Raw genomic sequence first — 12,433 nt, 5'->3', positions numbered from 1 at the left:
AAACTATAGTGCCCAGGGGCGCCTGGGTGGCTCAGTCGTTAAGCGTCTCCCTTCGGCTCAGGTCGTGATCCCAAGGTCCTGGGATCGAGCCCCGCATCGGGCTCCCTGCTCTGCGGGAAGCCTGCTTCTCCCTCTCCCACTCCCCCTGCTTGTGTTCCCTCTCTCGCTGTGTCTCTCTCTGTCAAATAAATAAAATCTTAAAAAAAAAAATTATAGTGCCTAGCTTAAAAATATTCTTTCGGCATTGTCTATTACGTTCCTTGAGCATAAGTACGTTCATTTTTCCCTGAGGTCTGTGTCAGCCCCGGGTGCCGGGGGCAGTGGGGGCAGAGCCGTTCTCAGCCAAGCTGCGCTACACGGGCCCCGAGGACCCAGACTACACAAACCTTATCAAGCTCACGGTCACGATGCCACACATAGATGGTAGGTGGCTTGGGTAAGCAAATCCATGGGAGTGGTGTGGGCTCCTCATTACCTGGTTTATGCCACTGAATACCCGAAATCACCACGCAGATGATAAGATGTTCATTTTGCAATGTCACCTTCAAGTCTTTCTGTTCCTTTCAAGTGATTCTGCTTTCTTTCCATCCTGTTTTTAAAGTCTGACAACTTAAGCCTTCTTTAATATTAAACAAATTTAATACATTGTCCAAACACGATGGAACGAAACTTTGGTCCATGTGCTAGTTTTTATGAAATGGTATGACTGTGTCTTTAAAACTCTTGAACTTGGACTTCCAGTAAAGCATTTCAGTATCTCATTGAGCACCTTCAACATGTATTTGCTATTTCATAGCTGGAATTTTATAAATCCAGTTTATAAATTGTGTTCATTTTCTCCAGATAGGAAAGTGTCGCCAGAATTTGTGAGTTGATAACTTTATCCACACTGTCAACATTTCCCCAAGTACAGAAAACATCTTCAAGTTCTGTTCTTCTCAATTGACTTTATACCTAAATTGTTAATATTAACTTTATTACTTGGTAGTTAGTTATATTTTAAGTAGCTAAGTGAGAAGAAACACGAGGCAGTATTAGGAATGATACGGTAGAATTTATCTTTCTCAGAAAAAAGATATAATTCTGCTTTTTCTGCTTATTGCAAACCCAAATTTGTGTTGGTGGGAGGTGGGTGGACAGGAATCTGCACCTCTTTACAGCATAATGTGGGTCTCACATATGGCCAGCCTATCTCTAGACTCATGTTGGAGGTGTGACTCAGAGGTGCAAAGGGCCAAAGGGGGATCCATCAGCAAAGGGCCAAAGGGGGACCCATCAACAGATCCTAATAGAAAGACTGGTCCCTCATGCTATTCCTACAGCTGACTTTGCATTGCCTGACGTGGTCAATAGACACAGCTCCTCCAGAGCATGGCAGAAGCTGACCAGTTCTTTTGTGAGGCCAGGGTTTTGCTCTGGGAGAATCTGAGAATAAGAGGAGGGAGATGTTCCAGGAGAACACCTCTCTTGTGGTCCTTTTTGCTGCATTGCCCATGCCAGGGCTCGACAAACTCTGGCCTCTGTGCCAAATCCAGCTTACTTGCCTGCTTTCATATGATCTTGCAAGCTAAAAAGTGGTTTTTATGTTTTTAAATGTTTAGAGAAAAACAAAAGAAGACTATTTCGTGGAACATGAAAATTATACGAAATCATAATCCATTGTGCATGATAAAGTCTTATTGCACAGTTATATGAATTATTTTGCATGTCATCTGTGACAGCTTTCAGTCTAACATGGAGCATCGAGCAGTTAAGACACAGACCTTATGGCCCACAAGTCCTAAAATATTTACCCTTTGACCTTTTAGCCAAGAAGTTTGCCAAACCATAGCTTATACTGTATAGTGCTAGTTTTCAAACATTTTGGTCTCAGGACATCCTTACAAATTATTTAGGATCTCAAAGACCTATAGTTTTTATGAGTTATATCTATAAATATGAACTGGATTTAAAATTAAAACTGAGGAATTATTAAATACTTATTTTTTTGTTCATTTAAAAATAACCAATCCATCACATATTCACAAGAAAAACATACTTTAAAGAAAAATAGCTATAACTTATAAATAAAAAAAATTGTGTTTTTCTTACATTTTTGGAAATACCTTTAATGTCTGGCTTCATAAAAGACAGCTGAATTCTTTTATCTACCTCTGCATTCAATCTATGGCAATATATGACGACTCTCAAAAACTCCACTATACTGAGAGAATAATGGTGGAAAAGTCAAATATGTCTTAGAATCATTATGAAATTAATGTCACAGATCTCCTGAAAAATGCCAGGGCACCCCTGGGACACCACGTTGGTAGTAATCACCGCCGTACAGTATTTTATAACACTTGTCTTCTTGAGGATAAAGAAATGATAAGTGTTCTAAATCCTTTGCTGGTGACGATGGCAACATGATCACAATTCCTTGCAGGCATGCTCCCTGTGATCTCCACTAAAGAGCTTTCCAACTTTGAGCTCACCCTCAGTCCTGATGGCTCAAGAGTTGGAAACCACCAGTGCTCCAACCTTCTGGATTACACTGAAGTGAAGACTCACCATGGTTTCTTAACTGATGCTACAAAAAATCCAGAAGTAATTGGAGAGACGCATCCCTACCAGTACAGCTCATCTATCAGAGGCACGAGTACATTACGCTTCTATCGAAACCTGAACCTAGAGGCCTGTTTGTGGGAGTTTGTTAGCTACTATGACATGTCAGAACTTCTCACTGACTGTGGAGGCACCATCGGGACCGATGGACAGGTAGGAAAACCAGCTGGTTTTGTTCAGGTATCCAGATGTGGACTAAATCCCAACTCCGGTCTTCCATCTTGGTGGTGAAGGTCATTAGGCACAGGAGGGAACTGGCATGCGTGGTATGAAAATTCATGTTTATTTCTGGAAGAAGGTGTCAAAATTTAGACATTTTTTTAGCAGTGGGCCCATAACATCTTTGTATCGAAAGGTCACTATATAATTGTTGCCGTAAACTCCAAATCTACTCTGATATTATAAAAATCTAAATACTAATTTTTCTTCAAAGTATACGTTACCATTTATTGTGTATATGTACACATGTCTACTATGTGTCATAAACTATCTAAAGTGAGGATTTATAATCCTTAGAGTCAGACCAATTTTTCTCTCTCCTTTTCTTATACTTCCACCTTCTTTCTCTCCTTTTATCCCCTCTTCTCCTCCCTAGTTTCTTCCCCATTCCCTCCCAGTATGCTTCATTTCTCCATCACTAACATAGTCAAAAGTGTTTTCATTAAAAGCTTATTGTTATTTTCTCTCTAGAGTTACTGACTCCTCTTCATACTACACAGACATTTACATATAAAATACACAACACTACACATACACACACAAAATCCCCACCCCTCTTATCATCATCAAAGTTGTCAAAATGATAAGGAAGCAAGGTCTCCATTAGCAGTTCTGATAGAGAATCTAAAATATGTTGGGTGTAGTTGAGAAGTGTAATGACTGTTTGAACTAAAAGCCATGCTCTGTCCTACCTGGACTAAACAAAGAGTTCCTATAGGTTGGCTTACACATTAGAGTGTTGAATGGTACCCAGATATATCAGGTCTTTCAGGATTTAACCAGGGTGAGGCCGATCTTGTCAGTGCTATATCCCTGTGGTGGTAGAGTATAAAACAAGTGGTAGCATAAGAACGGGAGATAATAACTGAGTATCAGTTTAACCCCATGGCAGAAGTGTGAAACCTGACACGTTCAGCTGATGCTGATGCAGAATGGGCAGCCATTCATTCCGTCTGGGGACCACTGGACTCCCAAGGGAATGAGACATTATCTCCGTCTCCTCTAAAAGCAGCAAAATACTCAGAAATTTGCACGCATTAGTAAAAATCCCCAAACAGCAATAGGAAGACAGTGTGGAAGGGTGGGAAGGGCTTGAGTATTAGAATCCAGCAAATGCAGACCTAAATTTGGATCCCAGGACCCTGAGATCATGACCGGAGCTGAAGGCAGACGCTTAACTGACTGAGCCACCCAGGCGTCTCGGTTCTAGTTCTTTCTTACCATTCACTTTGTACCATGGGGCTTTTCTGTGGCTCTCATCTAGTCTCTAGTCTGTTTTCGCCCTCGAAAATGTTTTCCATCTTCTCTGCAAAATGGCAGCACTTTCTGATCTTTTATCTGCAAGCTAGACAGCCTTGTCTAACGAAAACCCTGCACTTGCCCTCGGAAGTCCTATCCTATTACATCTGCTCCCTCCCCCAGTGTCTTAAGGGCATTTTGAATACAAATCCTGTCCCTCTAATGTGTGCATCTCTCTGACCAAATCTTACCATAAAATGCTCAGCTGAACTGACGATACTTTGCTGCGTGTGTATTTTCTTAAATTACTGGTCCTCTATTTAATTGTTTAACTTGAGTACTTTTCCTTCCCATTATCGCTGCCAGCTCAGAAAGTCACTGCCCTTCTTCTGTGGCTGAGCTGCCAGGGGCTCTGCTCCATTAGGTGAAAACGAGCAACTGCAGGTTTTTCAGTTAAGATTTACCCGCCTGAAAGGCTCCTGTTACAATAACACTAGGAATATAAGCGTTATCCCGTCCAATTCTTAACAAATTTGTGTTACCTTCTTGATTTTTTGCTTTTGCATTGTTGCAAATAAATTTAATAGCATCACCGCGATGATCAACATACATAGAGATGACCAGATTCAGTGTAAATCATTGACATTTCAGGAGCTTGTTATAAAATTTTAAAAGCCTCAGTGTGAACTCAACATTAATACAGTCTAATAAGACGTGTTGCTCACGCTTAGAGTGGAGCTCAGAGATGGTCATCTCCTTTTCCCCTACTTGGTTCCTTGGGCTTAAACTTTTACTTCTCCCCTAGCTCTTGATATTCTCCTAAATCCCCACCTCCCCCCAACACACACATTACTTAAATATAGGCGAGGAGGAAGAAAATATAAATTAAAGTGGAAGAAATATAATTCTTTCAGATATTTCCTTAATGCTCCCCATTAGTTTTGGATTCTAGAGAAGAAGAGAAAATACCTAATTGTACCAATGATAAGAATAATGATTATAATAGTAATAGCTAACAATTATTTAATGTTGTACTGTGTGCCCTCCATTCTTCTAAATACTTTACATATTTCTACAAATTCTGTCCTCACAAGAACATTATGAAATAACTATGAGTTTCCCCCCCCCTTTTAGAGATGAGGAGGCTGAAGCAAAGAGAATTCAAATAATGTGCCCAAATTCAATTCGCTTGTAAGGCTGTGCTCTTCACCACATCATGATTCTTATCTGGATATTTAATTGAGTGAATTAAATGTCATTTGATTGGGTGAAGGTGAGGAATGGATTTGGTCACAGATACAACTGCAGGAAAGGCAAATGAACTTGTCTGTCGTTCTCGGGACAGTAATGCTGCCCAACGGGTCATGAACATGTCTGCCAGATTACACCTACACCCGTGCTGATAAAATTATGCAAGTCTGTGCCTTCATGACAGGGGTCCACAGACTCAGCTGAGTACCAGCAGATCAGATCGAAATGAAAACATATTTCATGAGGCTACACCTGAAGGAAAACAAACTGAATACTTGAACAGATTCTGCTTTAGGGTTTCATAAGAGTTTTGCAAACTTTCATATTTCCAAATTTAGGATGGGAAAATGGGGAAAAGTAAAGGTAAACCATCAATATGGGCTGTCTTCATGGCAGCTTTGTGGTTGGGTTGCCCACTCTGCTGGACCACAGATCCTGAAGGAAGCCAGTGCTGCCCCCAGTCTGTTTCTCCTCTGCCAAGAACGCACGCCCCCAGCCAAGTATTTAATAGACGTGACTTTTCTCTCTTCTAGTCCTTTTCTAGACTTGGCACCTTAGATCAAGATGATCACTGTGCAAACAAATTTTACTCACTGGTAATTGCTTCCCCCAGGAACAACATGATGAACTGACTTTTTTTTCTTTGTGTGTTTTTAGTGGCTAAAGCTACTTCTACAAAACATTGGCAAGTCCCTGCATTTCTCTTTGTGATTGAAAAGCTGTTTCTAACACCCTCTGAGAAAGATTCTCTACCTTCCCTAACCTCCCACATTCAGATTATTTAACTTATAAGACAGAGTTGCCAAACTGAAGGAATCATCTGAAATATCCAAGATAGTTCTCTATTCATAGCAGATGAAGTTTTATTAAGTTTTATGCAGTTTGACTACAGCTAGCTTTAGCTGATATCAAGAGTATTTCTGCTTTTCTCACCGTATTCATTACACCTTCGTTCATTAAAGAAATATGAACTGAACACCTACTCTGTGCCAGGGACTATCCCAGGCCCCTGGTGAGGACACCAGACACAGAGCTTACACTCCCAACAAAGTAGAGCTCTAAGAGTCAATCCTCATTCTTATAAAAATTAAGAATTTTATTTGCCGAGAAAAAGAAACACGGACTTTTCTAATCTTCAATGCTAACATCATTTTTAATAGTTTCTAAAATATAAAAGCAGATGAATAACAGGAAAAGAAAAATAGAGATTAATTAAAAAATGATACTGCTCCATTGTTTTGTGTGACAAAACAGTGTTCTGTAAATAAAAATTTAAATTGTTTTGGTGTACAATCAAAAGCACTTGTGCTGCAAAATAATCATTAAAGTTAAACCAAGTTTTTTAAAACTATTGGATATTTTTGGTGGCGACTTTTCTCTTGAAAACAACTTCTTATACAAATGAACGCCCTCAATTCATTCCACTTTTCAGGAGCCTGGCTATTGGTCTTGTGAGGTCAGAATCTTAGCTCTTACCTTGTTGGGTAAACACCAACTGATAACATCCTTCAAGGAGAATAAATAAGCTACAGAAATGCAACCCCAAGTAAGTTTGCACTGAAAACATCAAATTGTAATTTACTTATGAGAAGACATGATTTTCCATGATTCTGGAAAAGTAAACGTGTTTTTTCCTAGTTGCTTGGTTTGAGGAATAATTTTTCTTCCTTGTTACTGTGTGTTGGGATTTAGAAACATGGAACTTTAGGGCAAGAATATACTTTAGAAGTCATCTCTTTCCATCCCAGTATTTTACGCTTAGTACTTGGACTTACTCTTTTACACATGTATGTTACTCTAAATCTTTTTATAAGAAATAAGAAGAATCCAAAATGTGTAGCTTACCTGGAGCACGTTACTTCTTAGTTTGTCAACTTTGTCAATTATTTTTTTTAATAATGTGGTTTCTTTGTTTTTTTTTAAGATTTTATTTATTTATTTGAGACAGAAGAGAGAGAGCACAAGTGGGGAGGAGAGGCAGATGGAGAGGAAGAAGAGACTCCCTGCTGAGCAGGGAGCCTGACACAGGGCTTGATCCTAGGACATCCCAGGACCCTGAGATCATGACCTGAGCTGAAGATAGATGCTTAACTGACTGAGCCACCCAAGCTCCCTGGTTTCTTTGTTTTTTAAGTAATGATAGCACAGTGGAAAGCTGGGGAACTAAAAAAATGTAAAAAAAAAAAAATCTTATTCCACTATCACTGTGCACATACAGATTTTTTAGTGTTTTCCAATGTACATACACATTTTTTAATAGTAGCAGTGTAATGTTAATTTATACCATCTTGTATACTGCTTTTTAACTTAACATTGTGAGCATTTTCTCATGACAAAGAAAATTCTTTAGATACATGACTTTTGATGGCTACATAATATTTTACCTTGTGTGTCATCATAACTTACTTAGCCATTCTTCTATTGTTGGTCATTTAGATAATTTCTAATTCTATTATTGTAAATATCCCATAGGGTTGTCCTTAATACTAAAGAATTTGTGGACCAGTATTGACCCTACCTCATTCCAGGGTCTCCCTTGTGCATCCCCATAGGCCTTTAGAAAGCCTTGTAATTGGACAGAAGCCAAGGTCTCTTTCTTCCAAGTGTTCCTGGATGTGTAGGCTGCTATTACTGCTAATCCCTTGGCTAAGGATTCTAACTTGTTAAAACAGTGTTCTCCACTGAGTAGCTAAGTCCATGCTTTACTGAGACTTCAAGCTATTGAGATTTATGAGCCTTCTTTACACATTCACAAACACCACCATCTTGATGATGTAGACATATTTCTGGAAACAAGAGGAGCAACAGAAATTTCAATCAGTGGGAAATCCGCACCAGTGGTAGCCCTCAGATAATATTTTAACAGCTCTAGTCCAATTTTCAATCTTTGAAGTGAGCACAAACCACATATCCCACATAAAGGAGGGTAGATATTGGATTATAACATATTTTAAAATGATTACTGTTTTCAACCTCTGTGGTCCAATTAAAGACCTTGGGTAGAAGAGTCTAATCAGTGCTGCCCAATATGGTAAGCACTAGCCATGTGTGGTTATTGAGCGTTCAAAATTGATATGTGTTGTTCCTGTAAAATACAAACCAGATTTCAAAGACTTAGTAGGAAAAAAAAAAAAAGTCTCAAAAATTACTTTATACTGACTGCATATTAAAATGTAATATGTTTGATATATTGGATTAAGTATTCTTAAAATTAGTTTCACATGTTTCTCTTTACTTTTTGAAGTATGGCTGCTAGAAAAGTTTTTAATTACATGTGTGGCTCACATTATATTTTCATTGAATAGTTCTGGCCTACATACTTGGGTGTTAGCACTGATTGTACTGAATAATCTTGGGCAAGCTAATTGACTTCTTCACGGCTTAAGTTCAACACACGTAGAATATGGCCTTGCTCAAATGAAAGTTGCAAAGGAACAAAGTAAATCTAGGTAGTTTTCATTAGTGCATGTGTATACTGCCAACTTCTATAAGAAACAGTGCATATATATACTGCTTATTTCAATAAAGCAATACGTAATTTGGATAGCTTAAGCTGGATGCCCAAATGAGTGAAGAATTCACTCCACTGGGATTTATCTCAACACTAGTCCCCACCTTAGGCAATATTCCGTGTATAATTTCTCTTTTAGCATATTCATTTTCCTCCTTATTCTTCCCTTCTCCTACTATCTGACACAGCCCAGCAGAATTGCTTTTGTGTCTTCAGCTGCCAATACCTCCCCAAATATATACTTGTTGCCCGTTACTAGCCACTTAGTACCAACAGTAGTAGTAGTAGAAATTTATACCAGTGTTACCTTTGCCAGAAAACTTGCATTTTATGCTTTCCCTTTAAATTTGGAATTTAAAGGCTCACTTGGTTTTGTTGAAGACACTTCAAATGTCTGTAAGGACATGTAAACTCCTGTGTCATGTCATGGTTGCTTTAAGAGCAGTGTACCAGATTTAACATCTATTTCTTTTAGTATAAACAAATCCCTTAAAAAGTCCTGTGATTCAGGCTGAAAGAAAATTAAGTGCTCATTAAGATGATATCCAGAAGTTAGATTGACAGCACTGCATTCTTCAATTTTACAAGAATGAACAGGTAGGCGACCTGGATGATTGATATTGTTCCACTGGCACCAGTTACTCTAGACAGAAGTTCCAAGCAGACAAAGAAGCCCTGGCCATGGTGAACAAGAAAATGCAATAAGATACTGATTCCATGTCCAGAAATGGTCAAGCTCTAGGTTGCCACAAGAATCAAATGAAAGAAAAATTAGTCAGGGAGCTTTGTGCCAAGTAACTCATTCATAAGAAGTGAACATTAATAGTTCTGTCCAAAATAGCACACTCAGTAACATTTGATAGATAGAGTATAATGTTGGCAAAAATCATCAGCACCTAGACAGTTTAATTGGAAAGTCATTCCTAAAGCCTAATTTTTAAAAGATGATGGTTTATTAAAATCACAGGATGAAATATTAATCTTAATTTCCAGTGGCATATACATTGGCTTGATCACTCTTCTTTACACTGTTAAAATTGCACTACAAGATCAAGTTCTCACTGAGTGCAATAATATTGACCCTTAACAAATATTATCTCAAAGAACTTTGGTTCCAAGGCCCCTCTTCTGCTGGCTGTGTTAGCAGATGATGGGGAGTGCTAGTTACTACACAGCTAGGAATTAAATAATTTGCTTGGATGATGGTTTTCTTTTTATATATTTTAGTTGGCGATTCAGGTCATCATTTTTTTGTGATTTAAGGAGTTTATTTTTTTACTCTATGACAAAGTGATACATTATTGTTATCATTCTTTATATTATTCACTAACGCATGTGTATGATCCCTGTTGCCAGCTCAATGTGGAAAGAGAATTAGAATGGTATTAGAAAGCCCAACTGGAACTTCTAATGAGTATGATCTGACCTAAGTCCATCTCCTCTTGTGTAGAAGATAGTTATATTTGCCCAGCTCTTCTGCAGAGCTATTTTGAGAATTAAGTATGATAACGTTGGTTAGGTGATCCTAGGACTGCCCTCAGCTTTGTTTGGAATGTGATGAGGTGTGATAGAGTAGAAAAGCACAGGCCAAAGGCTGGGTTCTAATATTGGCAGGGCCTTTCAGAAAGCTTAAAGAATTCTGTGAGAAATTTGCTTTATTTCTTTGAACCTTAATTTTCCTCTTTTTCCTTTTCTATGCATCATCTATCCATCCATCCATCCATCTATCCATCCATCCATCCATCCATCCATCCATCCATCCACACATACAACCATCCATCCATCCACACATACAACCATCCACCCATACATATAAATATAATTATGGGGGAGAGTAAAAATATTAAATAGCTTTTATTGTGAACATAGGGGCTCAATAAATGAATATTAGTTTATCTTCCACTATTCCTAACTCTCCTACAAAATACCTGAGGAAGAAAAGTATAAAATTCAAAGCAAGTCACTTCATTTCAACTAAAAATTAATTTTGCGACATATTAAGTATTACATGTCATTACTCAACATGTTTGCTTCTAGATCTTTCTTTCTTTCTTCTATATTCCTTTATGTAATAATTTGAAAGTACCTTATAGCAGTGTTATTCATAATAGCTCGGGACAGAAAGTAACCCAAATGTCCATCAACTGACGAACAGATAAATATGTGTTGCATATGCATGCCATGGGATGTTATTCAGAAATAAAAGTATTGAAATGTGCAACAACACGGAAGCACCTTGAAAACATAAGTGAAAGAAGCCTGTCACAAAAGACCACGTACTGTATGACTCCATATATATGGAATGTCCAGAACTGGCAAATACATGGAGACAGAATATAGGCTAGTGGCTACCAGGGGAAGGGAGGAGGAAGGAATGAAGGCGTGACTTCTAATGGGTTTGGAATGTCCTTTGGAGGTGATGAAAGTGTCCTAAAATTGATTGTGGTCAAAGTTACACCTCTCCCTGAATACATTAAATACTGTTGGTTTGTCCACTTTAATCAACTGAATTATATGGTATGTGAATTATATCTTAATAAAGCTGTTATGAAACAAAAAGGACTGTGTAGGTATAATATGCTCAAAACAATGCAGTTTCCTTTCACGATTGCTGCCGCGTATCCTTTGTTGCAAAGGAAGGTAATGGTAACGACTAGTCAATTCTCCAAAATTAAGTGAGGGGGCAATAGTATAAATGCTGTCACTTCCTTTCCTTAACGGCCACTCAAAATCTCTAGTTGAGTGAAAGGAGAAAGTGGCTTGTACAAAGTTAGGCTCGTCTAGTTAACACTGAATCATGTTGACAGATAATTTTATTGTTTTAGGTCTTAAATCTAGTGCAGTCCTATGTGACCCTTCGAGTGCCTCTGTATGTTTCCTACGTGTTCCATTCCCCGGTTGGGGTAGGAGGCTGGCAACATTTTGACTTGAAGTCGGAGCTCCGCCTGACTTTTGTGTATGACACTGCCATCTTGTGGAATGATGGAATCGGCAGCCCACCAGAAGCCGAACTCCAAGGTGGGTTAATAATTCGGATGAGTTTCCTCATCTATCTGAATTACTTGGGATTTTTTTTTTACTGTAGCTAAAAATAATAGAAGCGACTTTCAATAGATTTTATTTTTATAATCAGTATTTTAAAACTATTTCATTTTGTCATGGAAGAACTAACAAAACCATATCAGTGCCTCAAACTGCATAACATGTGACTGTTAAATATATTGTATACATTTCATGGGTATTTAACCCTTACAGTCCATTTTAGGCGATTCATCATGTATGCGTTACGCAACACAGTCCATGCGTTTCCTAGATTCTAGAAAACATATAGAGGCAGTTCCAATTGAAAATAAGAAATGAACCCAAGAGAAAAATTTATGGTTTTTTTTGTTTCTGAAAATGAGATAGATCCTGGATTCTAGTTCTGGCTTCCACCACTAACTAGCTGTGTGATCTTGAACATACTACTTAACCTTTGTGGCACTCAGTTTCTTCTCAAAGGTAGAACAGACTTCTAATATTCTTTTTATTTTAAAATTCTATTATTCTGCAATATTTTAGCAGAATGTCTTGGAACAGTGGTGGTAAGTACAGCTAACTGCTCTGCCC

The 12,433-nt window shown here is 38.2% G+C and overlaps 1 protein-coding gene across 1 annotated transcript in view; it reads left to right on the top strand.

Annotated features, from left to right (window-relative positions):
* Positions 1 to 12,433, top strand: part of FREM2 (FRAS1 related extracellular matrix 2) — a 162,216-nt gene that overhangs the window by 136,708 nt on the left and 13,075 nt on the right. Inside the window, exons 15-17 of the mRNA XM_036090816.2 lie at positions 292 to 423; positions 2,426 to 2,757; positions 11,650 to 11,842. Coding sequence (XP_035946709.2) covers positions 292 to 423; positions 2,426 to 2,757; positions 11,650 to 11,842 — 657 coding nt within the window. The remainder of the gene's footprint in view (positions 1 to 291; positions 424 to 2,425; positions 2,758 to 11,649; positions 11,843 to 12,433) is intronic.

The sequence above is a fragment of the Halichoerus grypus genome, chromosome 4 (genome assembly GCF_964656455.1).
Source record: "Halichoerus grypus chromosome 4, mHalGry1.hap1.1, whole genome shotgun sequence".
Taxonomy (NCBI): Eukaryota; Metazoa; Chordata; class Mammalia; order Carnivora; family Phocidae; genus Halichoerus; species Halichoerus grypus.
The sequence above is the reverse complement of the archived record's forward strand: the minus strand, read 5'-3'. Positions and strand labels throughout refer to the sequence as shown.